The sequence below is a fragment of the Cydia pomonella genome, chromosome 6 (assembly GCF_033807575.1).
Source record: "Cydia pomonella isolate Wapato2018A chromosome 6, ilCydPomo1, whole genome shotgun sequence".
In the NCBI taxonomy this organism is placed as follows: Eukaryota; Metazoa; Arthropoda; class Insecta; order Lepidoptera; family Tortricidae; genus Cydia; species Cydia pomonella.
Window position 1 is genome coordinate 20507585 of NC_084708.1, and position 24357 is coordinate 20531941.

At 34.8% G+C, this 24357-nt stretch overlaps 1 protein-coding gene across 1 annotated transcript in view; it reads left to right on the top strand.

Annotated features, from left to right (window-relative positions):
* The window catches only part of LOC133519253 (metabotropic glycine receptor), a 158429-nt gene extending 145400 nt beyond the window's left edge, over positions 1–13029 (top strand). The window contains exons 10-12 of the mRNA XM_061853244.1: positions 376–481; positions 9611–9754; positions 9835–13029. Coding sequence (XP_061709228.1) covers positions 376–481; positions 9611–9754; positions 9835–10455 — 871 coding nt within the window. The 3' untranslated portion in view covers positions 10456–13029. The remainder of the gene's footprint in view (positions 1–375; positions 482–9610; positions 9755–9834) is intronic.
* Positions 13030–24357: the final 11328 nt, after the last annotated feature.

Sequence of the window (24357 nt, forward strand, 5' to 3'; positions counted from 1 at the left end):
AACAAACTTTTAATATTAATATTGTTCAAGAGGTGGAAATTATCCATGTTTATATAATTATAAGCTGCCCAACAAAAAATCTGACATTGCACAGCACAACAATATATATTCGCACACCAGAATGCTGTTTTGCTGGCAAATTATCTTTTTCTGCTGTGCAATTAGATTTTTAGGTTATAAAAAATTGTCTCATTGACGTAGCACTCTGTGCGGAAACAAGTACCATACCAGTAGGCGATCATGGTTTGCATCTCAGTCGCGTAGCATTTGAATAGTCTCGTGAGAGAAGGGCCTAACTATCCTATTTCGGCTACGCCGCACTCGGCAATGCAAGCATGTTTTGAAAGTGAAATTAACAAAAGATCTGTTCCACAGGCTGTTTCTCCAGTCTCCAGCCAACCCCGATCTCCTGTACATCATCTTCTTCTGCCACACGCAGCTAACCGTCACGCTGCTTCTCTGCTTCATCTTCGGGAGCAAGGTAGGCACGGTAAGAGGAGAGGATTATAACTGTTGCACCCTTGTAACACCCGAGCTTTACACTACCTATAAACTGTGAAACCTAAAATCATATATGTGATTAAGTACATCAGGATGAGTTTTCACTAAAATAACATTCTTACATTAACTGAACAGAAAATTACCATAAGTTTATATTCAAAATCATATGTTATATTATCTAACAAAGTCACGCGCAAGAGATAGATTATTCATTATATTCACGAGACATCCAAATTTTGTTACGACCTTGTGTTGAGGCAGAAATATACAACAGTACTAGTATAAAAATAAACCTTATTATTATGTCTCGATGTTTTTTTTATATTTAAGAAGGAATAATTTACAGCAGGGATATTTTCGTCATAGATTCGCAATCTTGAGAGAATAATTCTGATTTACCAATTCGTTGAGGATTTAATCTTGCTATGATACGACCATGGCGACCGCTCAAGCTGATTGGTGCGTGTCATTAGGCATCTCGTTCTCGATTATTGATGTACGTGAGATTTACCATAATGTATTATTCAAATTACAAAAATCAATGAAATATTACTTATAGATACTTTATTGATGATCTAAGAGTACAGTATCTAGTATAGAAAGAAACAGTGTCTATACTCTGTATCTTTAGGTATTTAAATAAAAGTAAACAAAATCTACCCTGAAATGGCTCCTTAAGCCAGTTGAGGGTAGATGAAAACATTACACGATCTAATAATGTAGGTTAAAGTCAGGTCGTTCAGTCACAGATCCGGCGGTTTTGTATTTGGTCGGTTAACCAATAAATGTTATAACTACCCAAAAATTTACAAATTCTTTGTTTACTTTTATTTAAATACCTAAAGATACATAGTTATAGTATAGAAATATTAGATGTATACAGTCTCCAAATGTCAAATTACACAAAAAAATTCTATGATAAAAAATACAACCAACAAATACTAAAATTCTTTAGAGATGTAAATAAAAGTCTTTAAGTGTCAGAGATAAAATATAATTCAAAAAATAAACCATTAATTTATCCTTAGAGATATAAAGAGTCTCCAAGACTTGAATTCTTATATAAATAATAAAATTAAAAGACAAGAAATTAAATCAGACAAACAGAATAAGAACCGAATGAAGTGTCTCACGATAATGCCACTGAAAATTACAAAATAAAAACTAACATTTTTATAAACAAAATTGGCCTCCTGTTCTAACATTCAAAAATCAGAGTATATATAAAAAACCGGCCAATAGCATGTCGGGCCCTGCCCAGTGTAGGGTTTCGTAGCTACCCGCTCCTGGTGTATAGCAAGCAAATGGGAGTACCTTCGTATCCTTTTATTAAGAAGGGAAGACTTTTTGCTCAAAGATGGCTCAACCGATCATGTTCGCTATAGTTTTCATTCAAAGTATTTACTAAACTTTACTTGCATGTTTTTTTTTGGATCCATGGTTCAAAAGTTAGAGGACACATTTATTTTTCTTTCGAGTGAATATTTGCAAAAATATTCTCTTTACCAAAAATGTATATTGAAGTCCCGTATTCATTTTGAAAGATCTATCCAACAACACCCCACCATCACAGGATGTAACAAAAAAAAATAGTACCCTAAAACAATAAATTTTAATTTTTTTTTAATCATTTTGGTGCCACGATTGATTTATGTATCCATGCCAAATTGCAGCTTCCTACCACTAACGATCACGGAGCAAAGCCGCGGACGGACAGACAACCAGAAGAACAGACACTATATGGGTTCCTAGATGACTACGGAACCCTAAAAAGCCTATGTATATAAAAACATTGATAAGGTGACGAGCTTTTCTCGTATAAGTTACACCTAAATGAAATCGATTTTCTCAACCCTAATAAGTAATATGTCTTTTAAAGGAAAACCTTTCAGAATGCAATGTGCAAAATGTTCAATCAGCAGAACGGCTAGACGTCTAGCTAACTGTTTTAAGAACAAATTGGTTCTTTTTCACAGTTCAATAGCGTAGTCAGCTCTCGGGCTAATAGTTCAGATGTGAACAGAGGTTCATTTCATTTTTTACGATTGGATTAATGAACTACTATTCTAAAATTTTTACAAGCTTTTATTTAACTTGCAATGTAACTATGTATATAAAAGTACGGGTGTATGTTTGTACGGGTCAAATTTTGCAAGCTAAATTTGACTTACTTCTCGGTTTCCGATTGAGCTGAAATTTTGCACGTATTTAAGTTGGGTGACAATACAATATTATGGTCCCATCGAGCTGATCTTATGATGGAAACAGGAGGTGCCCATGGGAATTTTGTGATATAACAATGCAACCTAATAATGCTTGGGGTTTTTAGAATCGTCTCGATGAGTATTAGATGACTGTGGGAAGAAAAGTACAGTCAGCTATAAAAGCTTGTAGTAAAAATGATTTTTTTACCAAAAACTTATTAGATAATCAATTTAATGTCTGTATTACAGATGTGATTTGAGTTAAATGGGCACTCAAAACTTATTCCTTCTCTTCTGCAGGGAAAGATAGATTAATTTATTTTATTTTGGTTTAGTTTATATCTTTGTACGATGTATTTAAGTAGCAGTTTTATTTTAGAATAGAATATAAACTTTTATGTTAATTCAGGTACCTGCAGGTCTTACAATAGGTACCTATAATCGTTTTATTTTTCTAAGTTGACATATTTGTAGAAATGGCAGTAAAGAAGGAGTTTTATTACAATGTACAATTAAATACAAGCGAATTGCAAATTTACCTAAATTTAAATGTACTATCTGTAAAATCTTACAATTAGTGCTAACGTAACTATTCCTATGAGTTCTAAATAAGAAATATTATATATTATTATTTTATAATCTTATACTAATGAACCTTATTTGCATTGGAAAAATAGTACAGATAACAAAAACTGTCTGTTAGATAGGTTTTCAGCTTATTGACCCTTTTTTTTGGCAATGTATCTTACAAGATACATAATTTAACACACTGTTTTTCTTTTGTATTTTGCTCTACTTATTAGGCGCAAGAGAGAGGCTTGGACTCAAGATTTTATTTATTTTGCTGTAAATTTGCCAAAAAAGGGTTAACAAATGTTGTGTATTGCTCTTTAGTTATTTCTTTTGAAAGTTAAGTAAAGATAAATTCTTGTAGTCCTCACGTGAAGGCTACGACTTTCTAAGTTACTGGGATGGCGTTTTTATCCTTATGACTTATGCCATACCCACATGTGGCGGTATTTTGCTTTTATATATAAAGTCGGGTTTTGTGTACACATTTACTAGCTTCTAGAATATACAGACAGGATAAAGTTTTTTTTTTTAAAGTTTTGAAAGTAAGGTTAATTTTTTTTAATAATCCTTTTTAAAAAGTCGTAAGAAATGTGTGTACGTCTGTATTATTGGCCCACAAAATAATTTGTATCGACATAATACGCTGTTCGGCTAAACAATACTTCATCTTTTTGTACGAGTATCATTAACTGAACCGGTGAAAATATAAATTGGTTAAATAACCCGTAATGCGGTTAACCATACGGAATTGGAGGGAACTGAGCGACCTGTTACATTTTGCGGCCCTATTTCCTAATGAATGCTTGTTCTCATGTTGCCTCTAGCTAATCAATAGGCAGTTAGGCAATATACGTGATTTGAAGCTATGAATAACGTTAATCAAACAGTAATGAAAATAAGTTATTTGAATAGCAGAAATTGTTGTCAAACATTTCAGAATGGAAACCTTTCTCAGGGTCTATCTCTAATAGATTAATAATTATAAATATCTTACAGCAACTTTTCTCCATATCTATCTTAAATTTAGCGGTTTTTCATAATGGGTGAAAGTTTCGAAAAAAAAAAAACATTGCGATGGTATCAGTAGTGAAACCAATTAAATAATCCATCATTCAAGCAACATTAGATTAGATTTCTTAATTGCTTTAAATGTATTTTATTACCTATTAATAATAATAACAACAAATAACAGGGGACATCTTACACAGTTCAACCTAGCTCCAAACCACGTAAAGCATGTACTATGGGTATTAGGCGACGATAAACACATACTTATATAGATAAATACATACGTATATACATAGAAAAAAAGTGGCGCCATCTAATAGATTAAAGCCCAAAGGTATGGCGACATCGTTTCGAGCGATAGCGTCACAAACTTTACCCGATGCCCAGTAAGATGACGCCACTTTTTTTATATTTAACAAATTTAACACGTGTCAGTGAAAGAATAAGGATCGATGTCAAATGGCGTTCTAAAATTTTAATCATGTATCGAAAGATGGCAGTACATTTACTGTAGCTATAAAGTTTTCTTTAACAACCCACCTCTATTTCAAATCATCTTTGATACATAGTACAATGAGTTTTAGAAAAAATACTGTAATGGAACGAAAATCGCATGCAAGTTCTTGAATAGGTAGTCAAATGCGACTGTAAACAGTTTACGGACGATTTTATAGGATTTAACTACCCTAATACCTCAAGGGCAAATGCCATAAAAAATCACACCGAAACTTATTTACATATTTTCAAGGGCAAACTCCAGCCAAAATCTTAAGAGGGAATAATAGCTTTGCGATCGTAATGAAATAACGGTACTTTTCCTTTGAAATTTCCATTACGGGAGAAAACTGTTTGCACTGACTAAATCCTAACAAATCATTTAAATTTTGATGTCGATCGCTTCAGCACAATATATCCTAGGTTTATAGGTTTCATTTTAAAATTGTTTTTATTGTAAATTAAAAAAAGGAAAACCTATAAAGCTAGTTTTTAAGTATTGTCAGTCATTAACATACATAAAAATCATGTTGAATAAAACATCATTTTATCTTTTTGTATCGAGGAGTACAAATGTGGTATACTTTTCTCTTAAAGTTGGCTCGATAGAAAATAACACAAATACATGTCTAACTTCCATTTATTTTATGTTGTTTATCGCTTCCATGCATATCGTAACATCATCTGATTTTAGTATAAAATAGCTAGGAATAAAGTCGAGTAATTTAAAAATAAATAAATAAAAACTAATTAGTAAAAACAATTGAGGTCAAAGATGATTATCTATGCGATGGCTCATCTTTCATCATGCGGCGCGCGATATTGCGTTGTAATACAATACTAATAAATAAATAAAATAATTATATTTCGGAAATAGAACCATAGTTGTTAGTTATATTTAACTTATAAAATAGTGTTAAATTACAAACTACTCTTAACCTTAATCTTAATCTGAATGCTGCCGAAGTCGCACTCCTCGTAGTGGAAAATCAATTACAAAAAGGAAACTTATGAGTTAAATTTAAGTGCATTTAGTTAAGCATCAATTGGATAAGTTTAAATTAAAAATCATGGCTCAAAAATGATACGTGCTTAATATAAAAACGTACCATATAATTCTAAAATCAATTACATGACAGTAATTACTAATATATAGGTTAGTGGCGTATATTATATATTTACAGTTTAACCCCCTTATTCATAAACGTCTACTAAAGTTGACAAGCCGCTAATAATCGTTTGTCCCTTTCTACCAATACGTCGAAAAGAGACAAACGATTATTAGCGGCTTGTCAACTTTAGTAGACGTTTATGAATAAGGGGGGAAGACTTTAAACGTGATTAAAATTTAAAATGCTAATAACAAAATAACACAGCGTAGCAAAAACCATGTTTGCTGCCTAGTGTATCAAAAACGAAAGAAACAAAATAATAATTTACTTATTAATGGTTAGTTACTAATTTTACTGTAGCCTCGTAAGGTGTACATTCCAAAGCATAACTTTCTTACATTCACCTAAACTTAACCCTTATCTTTGCAGGGCTCAAAATATCTTAAATACTTATTAACTTTTTTTTAGACACCTATCGAGCACACTATATACTACTATTAAAATAATGAAAAAAATATCGGGTTTTCCAGTTTCGGAAAATCATATGTATCATGTTTGATACAATTTATATCCCTCGACAAACTAGATGCCTACTTTCTAGACGAAAAATGACAATTTGAATAAAAATAAAAGATGGAATGTCACAGAAATCATCATTTATTGCTAATTAAACGCAATTTAAATGACTATTACGCTTGTTAATATAAATTATATTTACGGATACTTGACATGGTAGAAAAATTTGATCCCGTGGAGAATCAAAAAACTCGTTAACAAAAAGTTGTGTCAAATAGAAACGTACTTAAACACATAATAAATGGTGAAATAAACATTCTTTTTTTCTTAGGGAGCATTTTTTGTCATAAATATAATTTCCCGCACTACGGTCAACGGCATAGCAATAACGCTACAGCGTATGAATATACAGTTAAAAAACGTATTACTTAAGAAAAATCAAATTTCAATAACTAAATAATAAGTGACTAATATGACATAATATTGAAAACATACAAATAAAAAAAAATCATTCATTCCTATTTTGATAACAACTTGACAATATATCATTCAAATTTATTTAAGAACAAAATACATTTAATTGGGCATTATAAAAATAAACTAACTTATCTATTAAATAAAACTAAATTAAAACTAAAAACTAATACTAAATAAAATTAAAATATGTCTAAAAAATTTGGCCCCTTTGGCATGGTGCCGAGGATGCTGGCAGCATTTCCCCGCTGTATAGCGATGCTAATACGTTGTGCGAGAAAGCTGCCAGCTCTTCGGTCACCTGTGAAGTCGACCAGCCTTTTAGATAGTTCTTTAAAAAGTTGTAGAGCATTAGGACCCCACGGGCCAAGCGTCTCGACCCCAAATGGCATAAAAATGTATTCGGGGCCGAGACCCCTGTACTTTTGTATTTTAAGCTTTTCGGCCCCTTTAGCCGCGGCACCCGCACTGTTACTGGTTCCGGTGAGGTGTGCAATTTTTTTTATCACTATTAATAGTTATGCAAATTTTTACATAGACAATTAATACCTATATATTTATATAATCATAAATCTAAGCCTAAATTAGCTCGTGGCATTGTTCCTTATTTTGATATGTACTTTTCTGGGTTTTTGGCAATGTATCAAATATAATACATAACAGTTTCATGTAAAGATTCTATATATTTAATGCTTTTAAATACGGCTGTTATGTAAATATTTATGCACTAACAGATAGTAAATGCATCAAAATGTAGATTATGGATAAAGATATACTAATATAAAAAATAAGTGCAAAAGTTCAAATAAATACAAAACCAAAACCTGTTGTTTACGCGGCGCCATGTTGATTATTACTAATCAATTACTTTGACACTTGTGTGCATTGTTTTTTGCTGTATTAAAGGAGGATAGCTCGACATATTATTATCAGAATTATGTTGTTAGGTAATATAGTGAACCTGCTAGATTTTTAAAGTTCAATGTATCACGAGTGTTACAAAGCCAAGATAAGGTTTAAGTGATAAATACAGCAATCTGCATTTATGTAGTATGATATACTCTTATTCAAAGATATCACGCTTAATTTTATTCTTTCATTGCGCTAAACGTTTTTATTTACTTTGTTTCACTAAATGGGTTGATTTTTTATTTCCTTTTTTTTACAAATTTTGATTTTAAAAGTTTGTTAAGTTTGAAGAGCCCCTTTCTGGGCGGATTATAAATACGAAATCCCAATTTAGGACCAGAAATGTGTGTAACTTTCCGTTGTTGACTTCTAATTTACCAGACATTTTCGTAGCTCAGAGGAACAGTTGTAAAGAATGGGGAACTCTATATCCACCAAATATCGAATTCTGCTGAAAACAAACTACAACAAAATAAAAAATCGGCCCAAATGCACGGATTCTTTTTTGAAGCGAACAGTAGGCAAACAGCAGTGGAGTTCACTCTGTGAGGCAAACAACCGGCATCCCTGAACGATGATTTAGAGCAGTGACTCAACTGCGATTTTATAGGTATTATGACATTGATTCCCCTAATCCTTAAGTATTTTTCACATAGCTCGGATACTGTGACAGCTGTCATCTACATATAATAAACAAATAAATAAATATTATAGGATATTACGAATATTCAACAAACTGACTAAGCCCCACAGTAGCAGAAATAAGGTACTCAGACAACGATATATAATATAATATAAATACTTAATTACATAGAAAGCACCCATGACTGAGGAACAAATATCCCACCTAGACCAGACTGGTCGTCAAAAATATAACCTAATTTATAATCTTAAAGCGCTGACAGCTCACCGTACCTAAGCTTTGTGAAAAATACTATAAATAGGAAACAAACGCTATTTGAAATGGGATATGTGATTTCCGATATAAGTAACTAATTTCAAAATATATATCTTTTTCATGATCTGGTTTAAATTGAAACTGATTTTTTCCTAGTAGCTTATATAATTATATTTTTACTCTTTTGTGTACCTAGAAGTAATACACTGTTACAGAGTTGCAAGAGATATCAAAGATATTACTTTAATAAAATCGCATGTTTGTGGGAACCCTAATCTAACCAATTGAATCGAGCGCACTACAAAGTACTCGGGTTATGCTTTTAAATCGTTTTATTTTTTAATAAAATTTTATTTTGCAATGTGCTCGAAACAGGTACTATTAGAATGAAGAAATGAAATAACGTTTATATTTTAGCTCTTATTTGCAATAAGTATAAATTAATTGCGGAGTATAATTATCTAAAATCAAATACTAAAAGAACAGATACAAAAAGTGCCATATTTAAACGATGTAGGTATTTAAAGGTATATGATAAAATCGCATGGCCCGCTTGAAGATAAAGCTAAGAATGCTTACAAATTTGAAATATCACGCAATTTATCCTTGTAGAACTTTGATACTTTTTCTAAAGAACCTATTAATGTATGCTGTCTCTTTGCACCGTACCTAATTATTAATATTATTACAGAATTTAAGTCCTTAGTGTTAAATATAATTAATCGTATAACCTGCTAGCAACCGTCACTTCCGCTTTCATTGTGCTAATATGATTATATCATCAGCTACTGTTGTAAAGTCTGAGGTATATGATCATGACATATATGATCCCCCACTTCGCACGATTTAAAGTATCGTTTATTGTGAAACCAATTACAAAAATGACAAATAACTTTAAATATCCTGTACTTTGTTCACAGGCGTACATGGTATATAAGGGACACGGCAAAGATGAGCGCGAGAAGACCGGCAAGTTCAGGTCTCGTGCTGCCGAGTCTACCTACACCATGACCACGAATCGCAGCACGAGGTTCTGTGACAACATGACTGAGAGGGAACTCGAGGTAAGTATTTGTAGTTAAGCTGGATTTTGTGCATATAACGTTGAGAAAACTCACTTTAATAATAAATTATTCTTGCGTAGGAGGAGTTTCGAAAAATCTGCAATCAACTTGAGAAGCTACGGGAGCGGTGTGGCACTGGAGGCATATCCAGACGCATCACAGCCATGCAAGATGCTTCAGCGTTACATGAAAGGAAACCAGCCACGTCGGACCACTCTGCACCTCTCAAACTAAATACTGTATTCAGCGCAGTAGCTGACCGCCTTATGTGTACGGTTACACCTGCCGAAGAATCCAGCAGCAGTGGCAGAGATCTACCCTTTGAAGCCCCTCCAGCTTATAAACACAAAACGTTTAGTCCTTTGAAAGCTGTCGATGACAGCCAAACAGAACCCAGTCACACTGACGTTACAATAGCCACGGATTCTCCAAAAAGAAAAACTGAACTAAACGAAGAACAGAAAGATGACAAGCAGAACGGTGTTTTCAAAATTTCTGGCGAACCGAACTGTAGTGATATAAGGCCGCCTGAGGTAGCCAGTAGGAATGGTTTTAGTGGTAAAGGTGAGAAGAGTGAATTGAAATCAAGTCCTAGTAGTACAGAGACTTTGAAAGGTGTTAGATCAGGCCACGCGCGGACACATGCTATCGTAATTAATCTTGATGACAAAAGTCGTTTTACCGAAGAAGTCACTGTATAATCTTCCATATTTATAGAAACGTCTCTTCTATCAGAAGAAGTAAGCCGTGGAAATAATTTCAAAGACTGTACTTACGTTGAGATAATTTTAATCCAGATAGATTGTCCAAAGATAGATAAGGATTTTATAAACGCTAGTCTTAACTGTGATTGAGTGTTGCTAACTTTGGACCCTTCTATGTATTTTAGTTGGAACCTTTCAGAAATATAAAGTTTACATCCTTTTCCAAGGCTCGGAACCGGTTTTTAAAATACTGGTAAATACCGGTTTATTCCGGTTTTCCTCCGAGATTTTATAAGAACGTGAACGTTTGAAGAAAGTTATTGTAACTTAAAAAAACAGTTTGTTCGGCGCGCGACGCAACGGCCGGTCGGCCTGGTAGTGTGCCACGTAAACATAGACATCGACAAAGGAAGAAACCGGTTTTCATTGTTCTAGACCGGTTAATTTGACAAGAACTGTTCTCATAAAAACCGGTTAAAAATAACGGTTTTTCGAGCGAACCTGAAATATAAAGGTTTTACGCCAAGTATGTACTTAGCTACTACTTGGCTTGGGCTTGGTGGCTTGGATTGGCATGGTACTTTGGTTATCATTGTGACAAGGTTTTGGAAATTCTACCGGTTTCGAGCCTTGCCTTGAAAATAAACTGTTCTTAGCGGATTGCATAATGGGGTCCAATTCCAGTAATGTAGTCATTTTGGATATATAAAATAATTTGAAAGCATATCAAGATAAATGTAATATTATTCCATAACTAAAAATATTTTCCCTTTTAAATCTTTCAGTAAATATTTAAAGCTCTATATAAATAAATAATGTAATATAATGAATCGTTTACTAATGCGGCTCGAAAATTAGTTTCTTATATTTTTGTGTTCTGCTAAGCATTTCGGAATAGATCGCATTTCTGTTTTTATGTTAGTTTTGATGTGTTAACTGCATATTGCAAAAAAACAAAATAATAAGTTTCAATATTTGTAAAGCTAATATTTCATTAAAATTTTCATATCCCCATATATAAAGTGTATAAAAAGGTGTCAAAAATGTAAATCCAAGGTTATATTATAAATAATGTTTTCATTTCATATAAAAATAATTCAATTAATAAAATGTTGGATTTGATTATGCCCTTGTGTTAAGTATTTGGTGAAAAATAACTAATTAGTAGAATCAGGCGTTACTTTGCGGAAATCCATGCTAATTAAAGCAAGAAATATTACTTTGCTAATCCGCGAAAAAATAACGTGTGAATCAATCAGTGCTAACCCGTTATACTTACTTGCGTATTTTTACATGCAATTAATGTTTCCACCCTCCCACCGCAAAAATAAAAACGCAAATAAATATAACAACCCACCACCAAAAGAACAAAACTCGACACGTGTTTCGCCTCTATACGAGGCATCCTCAGGAGATGCTGGAGATGTTGACGGTCTGACACCCGACAACTGAAAGGGGTCAGTTATATTTATTTGCGTATTTATTAAAAAAAAAACGCCAATTCCAACTGCGTATCTAATGCTATTAAAAAAAGCATTGTTTATATTTTCACATTCCTGATATTCTAATTTAAATATTACAATGTTTTGTTCACAAACTAGACTAATAGGTAGATAGATTAGCTTTGTATCGATGTTGACCATTATGGGAGTTATGAATGTACATGAATTAATGGTTACTAAATAATTCCTTCAGAGCTTTATTTTGTGTTCAAATTAATGTCATAATTGTTAGATGCATGTATTATATGAGATTATATTGTAATTATCCAGCCACGAAAGACAACTAGTGAATCTAGTAATTTGTGAATATAGAGATAAGGTTTTTGACGTATCTAAGTTGTAAATATTGCTGATTTTATCATACGGGTTACAATATGAGATATTGTTAACATATGGGCAGTTTGTGCCACACACAATCGACTAACTGATCATCGTTAAATATGGGCTTTATCAACTTATAGAGAAGTGCCAAACTTTTCGTACCGTCGCCATCTGATATATCGGAGCAGCCAAGGTGCTCACAAATATCTAAGCACGCCTCTATTGTCATCGCGTTAGAGTGTGTGTTCAGAGGTTTTAGAGCACCTTGGCCGCTCCGATATATCTCATGGCGAATGTACATGCAAATCTGAATGTGATGATTGATTATGTTGACAGACAGTTTGGTGAAACCGGCCCTAGAATTGCGCAATTAAGTTATGTAGAATCGTGATTTAAGTAAGAGGAAGTTTTATTTAAAAAAAAATTCTTAGATTCGTTGGGTAAAAGTCCGCGTAATCGCTGCAAGTGCATGCAATGAGTTTTCTGAAGTATTGGTATTTACGCCCCGATTCGAACTTTAAGATACGTCAAAAATTTCCTTAAGATAAAACATGGATTAAATATGTCAGTGTCAAAAGTGACCTTTTTTGACGAAACGTCACTTTTGACAAATATTTAATCCATATCGTATCTTTAGCAAATGTTTGATGTATCTTAAAGTTTGAATCGGGCCGATTATGTAAACAAGTAAGTTCCAGAAGAGGCGGAACTGCGGAACTACATATAATATAAACTTTTACTTGTATGATAGATATACATACATAATACAGTTGCGTTTCTTAATAAAATGCCAATTACATAAATTTTGTATTTTTTTGTGAATTTTATGTTATTTTTACTCAGAATCATGAGCTCTTTCGATCCTAATGGGATAAAAATATATCCCAGAGGTTTTTTTTTATATTATGTTATCACTTCCCCATATACTTTTTAACAGCGCGGCTTACGTGGGCGATGCCTCGCGAATGTGACGCGGCGCGGCGCGGCGGCCTAACGGCATTCGGAGATCGCCTACGTAGGACACTTCCATAGGTATCAAAGGATTGAATTCACCCGCGCCGCGCCGCTTCGCGTTCACGAGTTATTCGCTCAGGTAAGTCACTGCCTATGGCGGTAACAAAAAGGAAAGTATGAAAAATGTATGTAAATTTTGGGACACTTTTTTTCTCCTATAAGGATGAAAAGGGCTCACGATCCTGACTAGAAGTAATACAAAAGTGACAAAAAAAGTCACATAAAAAGATGGAAAAAAAAAGAGAAACGCTCAGTTACTACTGAACATTCCTCTTAGTACGGTCGCAGAAATTAATTCTTTAGCAGTTAAAGGTTCACTTTGCATTGGATCGTCTTAATAAAGTATATACAACCAAATTTCTTTGAACCGCAAATTGATAAAGAATCAATTTCCTCGACTGTACCTACAATGCATTGACATATATATCTAAGGACGGGCCTTACGGACAATAAGAATGGGGTCGGTACAGCGGTGTCACGCACACGAATTCGAGCCAATTGTGCAACCTAACGCCGCAACGCGATTGGTTGATGGATTAGCTCCACGCGCGCGATTGGTCACAACTAGTTCCGAATTCGAGAGTGACACCACTGAACTAGCGCCATTTTTAGTGTCCATAAGGCCCGTCCTTAGATATATATGTCAATGCTACAATGTATTTTATTTGTTGTACCTGTGTAATGATTACTGCTTTATGGTTGACTTTAAAATCGTTGAAAATAATACAATAACGCACAAATATTATATTTGTGATCAGTATTACTTTTTGTTACTCTTAAATGTTAAGGTTCCTAGAACAAGTGTAAATATAATACTTTTAAGTTTTTTTCTGGAAGAGACAACACGAGTTTATCATTAACCTGTAAGGTCTGTGTGAACTATGTATGACTATTATTTACTAATACGGGACTTAATTGCGTATAAACAAACTTAAAAATTACCGCCAATGCTTCGGCCACGTCACGACATCAACATCAACACCTGGCTTTGCAAGTTTTTTTTAATTTTATTTACTCAATAAGAAATACAAAGCAATATTCACTTAACATATTTTTCGCCAAACTGATTAACAGTTTGTTGGCGAACTTTTTAGAACTACCGCCACTTCGTGTTTTTTAATGCGGCCTGTACACACTCGTAGAGGCATCCCGAGACATGCCGAGAACGAGTGTGTACTAATCGTGATCGTGATCGGATCGTTGCCGCGACTCTCAGCGAGAGGCTCTCGTCGAGTGTGTACAGCCGACATAACAAACTGAACGGTCGGTACATATTAAGACACGGATGACGACTGCAACATTACTTTTGCACCGTTACTGCTGCAGCATTTATGAGTGTGACTTCCGGGGCTCTCGGTCTACTAATAGACTCTGTTAAGTAGGCACAGGACTTTAAGAGGAATTCAAAGTTGCGATTTTTCCATACAAACGCTCTCGACTGTTTCCTCCCTGGATTTTTAACCTAGAGCAATTATTTTCAGTCGGCGTTGAGCATAACGCTCGGAGCATACTTTTCGTGGCCAATGCGTTAGTATCATTCCAAATTAAGAATTCTCATTTCATACTTTTAATACAATGTTAGATACATTCCACCGCCGTTCTTTATATTTATGTCACGACCTAAATATAAAGAGTTGACATTTTTCGTGTTTTTTGTCTGTTGTCGCTTGAACGACAGTAACAATAAGAAAAATGATATTTGTTGTGGCTGATTTTTTTATAAATAATAATAATGGGTATTTTGGAGAAAGCTCCTTCTCAAGAAGGAGCTTTCTCCAGAATATCCAAAAATAAATACAAGTTAAATGCTAAAAGCATAATTGAGCCAAAGAAATATGGGATTGTAAATGTTATAAAAATAAGTAAAAATTAGATCTAAAAGTAAATTAATGTATATATTACGATTATTGCTTCAATATCTCATAAATAATTTGCAATAATATTGATGTAAGTAAAAAGATTATAGATGAGAGTTCTGCAATAATAAATTGAATTGGTTGTAATTATTTCACTCAATTATTTATATCTCTGTTTGGACACATAATCATTTAAATTAAATATTGCGTTCACAAAAACTAAAATCATATGGAGTGTATGAAGTAAAAGCGTGTTAAAATGTGGAAATTATTTATGAAACGTTGCCATTTTTCTCAAAAATTCTCTTTTATAAGCATTGTGATTTCGTTTATGCTACAGATTTCCTTGTAAATGCTGATATTAGCATGAATAATCATTATGAAATACGTTGACTGTCTAAATAAAGAAGTTTATTTATCTACCGTATTTTTTTTATATTCCCTACAGAATAATGAATAGTAGCGCACCAAAGACCGTACAGGACAGACCCGCCGTAAGCGTGAAGTATATCGCGTCCATACATTGTTATTGCCAAGAGATCCGTTGTTGCTCAGAGAAAGCACAACCATTTTAACTTAGACATTGATAAATTAACCTAGATATGTGTTTTTATAATATTAATAACTTTGGTAATCGAATATAACATTTAATACAGAATTTAATTGTTAGCTTCTTAACATACTGTAAAAGTGTTACATTTGATATGCAGGAATTTATAAGTACTACAGTATACAAGTAGGTATTTAGGTACCTCATAAGTACTACAGTATACAAGTAGGTATTTAGGTACCTCATAAGTACTAACATTAAGGATGACTCACGCTACACAGTGCCAGGACCGGGCCGGGGCGGACCGGAGCGAGCCGTCACACGGACTTTCAGGAGCGCCACCGTCGCCGGACCGTTCCGGGGCCGGGGCGACCGGGCCATCATCTCTATATTATAGTAACTCTATGCGTTGACACTATCGTTGAGTCTCCGAGCGCGAGACAGGCTGGGCCGGGCTGTCCGAGCTCACCGAGCCGTCCAAATAACGGACTGTTCATGACAAATGTCACAAATGTCAATCATATTGAAAAAATTGGTTCGATGGGAAGCAAGTCGATATAGAAATAAATAATAAAATCAAAATATTGGCCCTGGCTGCCATAATAGCTGATGAAGAGAATACTGCATACTCTGGGCAATTGTGCATTTGGACATTTCGCGGACACTTTCGGAAAAAGGAGAATTACACAACATTATGTGAAGAGATTTATTTCCACATGACCCGAGACTCTTTCGAAGCCACCGTGTTCTCTGCTTAAGGTAATGGAAATACAATGCGTGTATATTGTCTCAAATAATCATGTGCCGAAGCATATTAAACTATTAAAAGGAAAAGGGATGACCGGTTCTCCATACAAACATAGTCCCCATTTTCCTCTCTGGATATTGATATTCCCTTCGTTCTACATCCAATTTTGTAATAGTACATTACGATACAAGTGCGAAAAATAGGAAATTCGAAACAAGTGGCGATAAATTAAATCGACACGAGTTGCGAATTACTTATTCGCACATGTATCGTACGACGTTTTACAGTACATGGCTCTTTAAATGTTCGACACAGTAACGTAATATGCTAATTTTCGCACTAGTGCGGTAAAGTAGCAACATATGTACTGTAAAAATATTATCCGTAATGGGGACTACGTTTGTATGGAAAAGCGGTCCCGTTTTGAGGTAGGTAACTAGGCAGATTACTTAGAGATTGACTCATCACAAGCTGCCCTAAGTGCTTCTTAGCGAGTAGACAGGCCTATTGTTTTTCAGTATTATTTTCTTCTATTGAGGTGTGCATTTGTGTTGTATTGCAAAAATATATCCGTTGGGGTTCAGTGATACCCGATAGATATTAACCCTGAATCACAAATGATCATTTTGCTTAATGCCGCGTTTTTGCATTATTTTCTCCCATCAATCCTATCATAGACTTGTTCCGTTTCAGGAATGCATGAAAAACTTAAGTTTAAAAGAGAAGATATTTAAAATGGCTGTAGGAATACCACAACATTTTAAAGTATCGATATAAGATAATCATCTACAAACATTCAGCTATAGAGAAATACGCGTACACCACTAAGAATGTCGGTGGTGCGCTCTCAAAGTAAAAAAAATAACCTTTAAGTTCGGTACACTAAGATAGAATTGTCTAACAAGTACAAAAAATAAACTACTTACTGGCTTACTTACTTCTTGCGGAAAAGGAATTTTTGATCTATAATACGAGTGGGTTAGGTAGTTGAAATTTACAGTGTGCATTTTATGGTTCCGTAGCCAAAATGGCAAAAACCCTTACAGTTTCGTCATGTCCATCTGTCTGTCTATCTGTCTGTCCGTATGTCACAGCTATTTTACTCAAAAACTATAAGATAACCAAAAGAGAAAAGTGGAAAGTAGGTATTTTTTATACTACGTTGGTGGCCGGCCTGATGGTAAGCTACTACTTAGTTTAGAAGTTCAAGTGTATAAAAATATAATTTTTAGGCACGCCATACATGTAACTAAAAGTGAAAAGGTTATTCAAGTAAAAGAGTATTAAATTTAAGATTTTTTTTAAGTAAGTGAGATGGCAATGGAGTCTTGCGTAGCCCGTCATGCTAGCCCGAAATGATATGAACGCTCTGACGTCGGGCTAGAGCGGCGGCCTCATATTGAGAAAGTCGGGCGTAGCCCTTGTGGTATGCGTGCTCTAAGGCCGAGGGCCCCCTCATAACAAATGAATCGGGGGTAGCCTTACGTACCTAAGTAGCTTCCTCATACTAAAAAGTCGTGCAGAAGAAGATAACAATATAATTTTTTCAATATGTCAATTCCAGATTTTCTGTGTTTCTTAAATGTATAGTAACATGGCAGCAGTTTTCATTTTTAGGGTTCCGTACCCAAACGGGACCCTATTACTAAGACTCCGCTGTCCGTCCGTCTGTCTGTCACCAGGCTGTATCTCATGAACCGTGATAGACAGTTGAAATTTTCAAAGATGACGTATTTCTGTTGCCACTATAACAACATAGTATTGTGTTCCTGCCGGTGAGTAAGGTTGCCAGAGCTCAACGAGGGGAAGGAGGGTTGTTAGGCTCGGCAACGCGCATATAATTCCTCTGGAGTTGCAGGCGTACATAGGCTATGGAGACTGCTTACCATCAGGTGGGCCGTATGCTTGTTTGCCACCAACGTAGTATATAAAAAACCAAATACTAAAAAAATTACGGAATCACGTTGGGCGAGTCCGACTCGCCCTTGTCCGGTTTTTAGGGTTCCGTAGCCAAATGGCAAAAAACGGAACCCTTATAGATTCGTCATGTCCGTCTGTCTGTCCGATTCTGTCACAGCCACTTTTTTCCGAAACTATAAGAGCTGTACTGTTCAAACTTAGTAAGTGGATGTATTCTATGAACCGCATTAAGATTTTCACACAAAAATAGAAAAAAAAACAATAAATTTTGGGGGTTCCCCATACTTAGAACTGAAACACAAAAATCTTTTTTCATCAAACCCATACGTGTGGGGTATCTATGGATAGGTCTTCAAAAATGATATTGAGGTTTCTAATATCATTTTTTTCTAAAATGAATAGTTTGCGCGAGAGACACTTCCAAAGTGGTAAAATGTGTCCCCCCCCCCCCCCCCGTAACTTCTAAAATAACAGAATGAAAAATCTAAAAAAAATATATTGAATACATTGCCATGTAAACTTCCACCGAAAATTGGTTTGAACGAGATCTAGTAAGTAGGTTTTTTTTAATACGTCATAAATGGTACGGAACCCTTCATGCGCGAGTCCGACTCGCACTTGGCCGCTTTTTGTATTTATTCGTAAGCTTGCATTAATTGCCATGGCACTTTAGGCTTAGCTTGTAAGTACAGTCGAGGAAATTGATTCTTTAGCAGTTAACGTGTCACGTTACAATGGACAGCTCTTACGATAAGTATGTACAGCCAAATTTACTTGAACCGCAAGTTGCTAAAGAATCAATTTCCGCGACCGTACTAATAGGATATTCTTTGCTAATAGGTCTAATATATAATATGTTGCGGACTCTTTTCTTAAACCTTTTTACTTGTATACTTTTTACGACATTTGACGCTGTCATGTTATTCAAATAGTAAAATAAATCTGACAAGAGAGAAAATTGTGATCTTATTTACAGAAAGATACTTAATGTATGAAAAATAAGCAAAAATAAGAATGAATGTTTTGTGAGTGTGAAACAATTTTATTTTATTTGACAAATAGAGCACTGCATTGCATTAACGATTATTATTATTTTAATTTGTATGTCTTTCCCATCACGGAACAATGGTATTCCGGACCTTTGAGAAGCGTGCGCCGAGCCCTAACCTAACGTAGAGGCCCTTTTGACACGTTCATGAAATGTAAGATGTACACCGAGCTGATGCTGCCCTTGCCCATGTCATAGGACGCACGCAGAGGCAGGCCCGACAGGGTGTAAGGACTATTGAGAGTTGTTGGAATCTAAAATAAACTAGGTTATTGTGTGAAAGCGATGGGCTAAACACTGAGCTATGGGATAAAAAACCAGACGCCTGCCTAATAAAACGGTATACAATTTTATTTCCGGCAGACGACACAAAAAGCGACATTTGGGATGGCTCAAGAGTAACACTGGTGTGAGCGGCTCAGGGGTATCGAGAGGCGTGCACCGCTTTCAACCCAGTGGCTGTAACAGCCACTGTGCCAACTCGCGTCTTGCACTTCCACCCTTGGAACTTATAGCTCTAACGACTCCACCCTGGCCGGCCGGCCAAGGCAACCCAGAAGCAGATAATCCTGTCCCACCCACCCTCCTTCGAATGACAGAACTCCCTAGGAACACTCGGGTACGTGAGATCGTTACTCCCCAACTGCATGCCACAAGCTGCCCGAAGTTGACTGATTGCACTGGTAAAATCAGCGGGCCATAGATTATTAGTTTGCAGTTCCTAAAAGCCATTGCTGAAAGGATGTGTAGCTGTCATATACAAACACAATGGGTAGACAGTCTCAAAGGGTATGTCTTATGATAAATAGTTTCATGCCACAGTAAAATAATGTGATTTGTAGTATTTAGTTTTAAAATATATTTTTATAATGTGTATGCTAATCTTAAGGTATTTATCTATGGGCCGCTAGTTGCCTGAAATAAATTATGATAGATAGACGGATAGATGGGGTGTTCTAAGAGAAAGTCGCTTTGAAAATGCTTTTGTCTTGTATGGCAGCTTCCTCAATCAACTGCGTAAAGCTCGAGAAAATACTGCCAAAAGGCTAGGCTAGATAATAAGTTTTTATAAAAGAAACATGTCTTTATGGGACCCATAACATTGAAGCAATACAAAAGTTAGAAATGAGAGTCAAATCTGACAATCGTTATCTACGCACGAAACGCCCCTTATTAAATGATAGGTACTTGATCGTGACGTCATGATTAAGTTTAATGCGTTTTAATTGCATTGCATTTACAAAAAGAGGAGCTTTCGAGTTTCGAGGATTATGTTTTTAAAATACGTGTATATTACGTAGGTTTGTTTGTATTGATTTTTTGATTCTAGAAATAATAGTTGTATAACCTTAATATGTATGTAGGTAAGTACTAAAAAATCAAAAAAATCAAAATCAAAACACTTTATTGCCAAAACATGATGATACAAAGAAAAACAATAAAAACAATACATAAAGTCTAGGTTAAGTATGTACTAAATTATTCTAGGTTAAGTACTAACTTATTGTCTAAACTAAATGGTAATCAAAATTAGCAAGACATGTTGGCTGTGGGTACCAAGCTCAGCATATGCTAGACTGGCGTCCAGCGCTGGTTTTCAGTTTGGCCCCTTTTTGTAGAGGTCTGACAAAGTGTTTACATGTTGATCTTTTCTGAGCCGTTAAGCATTTTTACTTACAGCGAAAACAAAACTAAGTACATAAAAGGTACCGAAATAGGTCAGAAGAGCAGTAAATTCAATATTACTATACAGTATATCCAAAAAGAGCGCTATGATAAGTAAAAGTTCCTTTTTAGGGTTCAGTACCCAAAGGGTAAAACGGGAGCCTATTACTAAGACTCCGCTGTCAGTACGTCTATCCGTCTGTCACCAGGCTGTATCTCGTAAACCGTGATAGTTAGTTGATATTTTCACAGATGATGTATTACTGTTGCCGCAATAACAACAAATACTAAAAACTACGGTACCCTAGATGGGCGAGTCCGGCTCGCATTTGTCTGGTATTATTTAAATATAGGAGGCAAATGAGGAAAGCCCATGAACAGAGGTCGTACCTATCATAGGATAAGTAGATATATATGTACAAAGAAACAGCGGTATGTTAAGTAGATTTTTTTTATATAGTAGGCAAACGAGCAGAGCCCATGAACAGAGGTCATACTCTTATCATAGAATTGGTAGATATGTACAAAGAAACAGCGCTATGTTAAGTAGAATCGATTTTTTTTAAGTAGGAGCTAAACGAGCAGAACTCATGAACAGAGTTCGTATCATAAGATTTGTAGATATGTACATAGAAATGGCGCTATGTTAAGTAGAAGTTTTTTTTTAAATATAGGAGGCAAATGAGCAGAGCCCATGAACAGAGGTTGTATCATAGGATAAGTAGATATGTACAAAGAAATGGCACTATGTTAAGTAGATTTTTTTTTTTTAATATATGAGGCAAACGAGCAGTGCCCACGAACAGAGCTCGTATCAGAAGATTTAAAGAGATGTACAAAGGAATGGCGTTATGTTAAGTAGAAGTATTTTTTTTAATATAGGAGGCAAACGAGCAGAACCCATGAACAGAGCTCATATCATAAGATTTGTAGAGATGTACAAAGGAATGGCGTTATGTTAAGTAGAAGTATTTTTTTAAATACAGGAGGCAAACGAGCAGAGCCCATGAACAGAGGTCGTATCTTAAGATTTGTAGATATGTACATAGAAATGGCGCTATGTTAAGTAGAAGTATTTTTTTTTAAATATAGGAGGCAAATGAGCAGAGCCCATGAACAGAGGTTGTATCATAAGATAAGTAGATATGTACAAAGAAATGGCACTATGTTAAGTAGAATTTATTTTTTTTAATATAGGAGGCAAACGAGCAGAGCCCACGAACAGAGCTGGTATCAGAAGATTTATAGAGATGTACAAAGGAATGGCGTTATGTTAAGTAGAAGTATTTTTTTTAATATAGGAGGCAAACGAGCAGAACCCATGAACAGAGCTCATATCATAAGATTTGTAGAGATGTACAAAGGAATGGCGTTATGTTAAGTAGAAGTATTTTTTTAAATACAGGAGGCAAACGAGCAGAGCCCATGAACAGAGGTCGTATCATAAGATTTGTAGATATGTACATAGAAATGGCGCTATGTTAAGTAGAAGTATTGTTTTTAATATAGGAGGCAAATGAGCAGAGCCCATGAACAGAGGTTGTATCATAGGATAAGTAGATATGTACAAAGAAATGGCACTATGTTAAGTAGAATTTTTTTTTTAATATAGGAGGCAAACGAACCGAGCCCACGAACAGAGCTCGTATCAGAAGATTTATAGAGATGTACAAAAGAATGGCGTTATGTTAAGTAGAAGTATTTTTTTTAATATAGGAGGCAAACGAGCAGAACCCATGAACAGAGCTCATATCATAAGATTTGTAGAGATGTACAAAGGAATGGCGTTATGTTAAGTAGAAGTATTTTTTTAAATACAGGAGGCAAACGAGCAGAGCCCATGAACAGAGGTCGTATAAGATTTGTAGATATGTACATAGAAATGGCGCTATGTTAAGTAGAAGTATTTTTTTTAAATATAGGGGACAAATGAGCAGAGCCCATGAACAGAGGTTGTATCATAGGATAAGTAGATATGTACAAAGAAATGGCACTATGTTAAGTAGAATTTTTTTTTTTTTTTAATATAGGGGGCAAACGAGCAGAGCCCACGAACAGAGCTCGTATCAGAAGATTTAAAGAGATGTACAAAGGAATGGCGTTATGTTAAGTAGAAGTATTTTTTTTAATATAGGAGGCAAACGAGCAGAACCCATGAACAGAGCTCATATCATAAGATTTGTAGAGATGTACAAAGGAATGGCGTTATGTTAAGTAGAAGTATTTTTTTAAATACAGGAGGCAAACGAGCAGAGCCCATGAACAGAGGTCGTATCTTAAGATTTGTAGATATGTACATAGAAATGGCGCTATGTTAAGTAGAAGTATTTTTTTAAATATAGGAGGCATAAGATCAGAGCCCAGGAACAGAGCTCGTATCAGAAGATTTATAGATATGTACATAGAAATGGCGCTATGTTAAGTAGAAGTATTTTTTTTTAAATATAGGAGGCAAATGAGCAGAGCCCATGAACAGAGGTTGTATCATAAGATTTGTAGAGATGTACAAAGGAATGTATGACCTCGTAATTTATTCACCTGGTAAATTATTTGCAGGTGACTAAATAAACACCCTGTATATATTTGTTGTTGTATCAACAAATCAAGCATTTACATTAAAAAAGTGAGTGACATTTAATTAAGTGGAACTGCTGATGAAGACCAGACGGAACACCTCAACTACGCGTATTTCACGTTTGGCGATATCTTCTTCGTTGAGATTGTTCTGCAAGTTATTTTTTAAGCTTCATTTTAGTCAAGATCTATTTCTGATAATGGATCCCAGGAATAATGGATGAAACTCTTCAAATATTTTACATATAGTATATTTTTATATTTACATTTAAACAGTGCTATTTGGTGAAACGTGTTCATGAAGATTAGAATATAACTTCTCCTTGACAAGTATTTTACGAGTTAGGGCTTAGGTATATTATATGGGCTTACCTATGGGCTATTGTTTTTCATTCAATAGTTTACATATGTGAAAGAGAAAGTATAACAATATGCTTGTTAGACTAAAATAGCTTTAGTTTTGTTAATTTCAAAAACTTAGTAGGTGATAATTATAACATAGGTATAGAATCTTCAAAAATAAAACAGTAGATACAAAGCAGGTGTTATTGGCCCGTCTTTATATATAGAAAATCGATGGCATGATTCCTAGGAACAGATCTTCGTATGTGTTATAGTTTCAAACTTTCCCATACTGAACGATCTAAATAGGCCACCATGTATACCCTACGGAACATTTTATTTCGTTGGATGAATTTAGG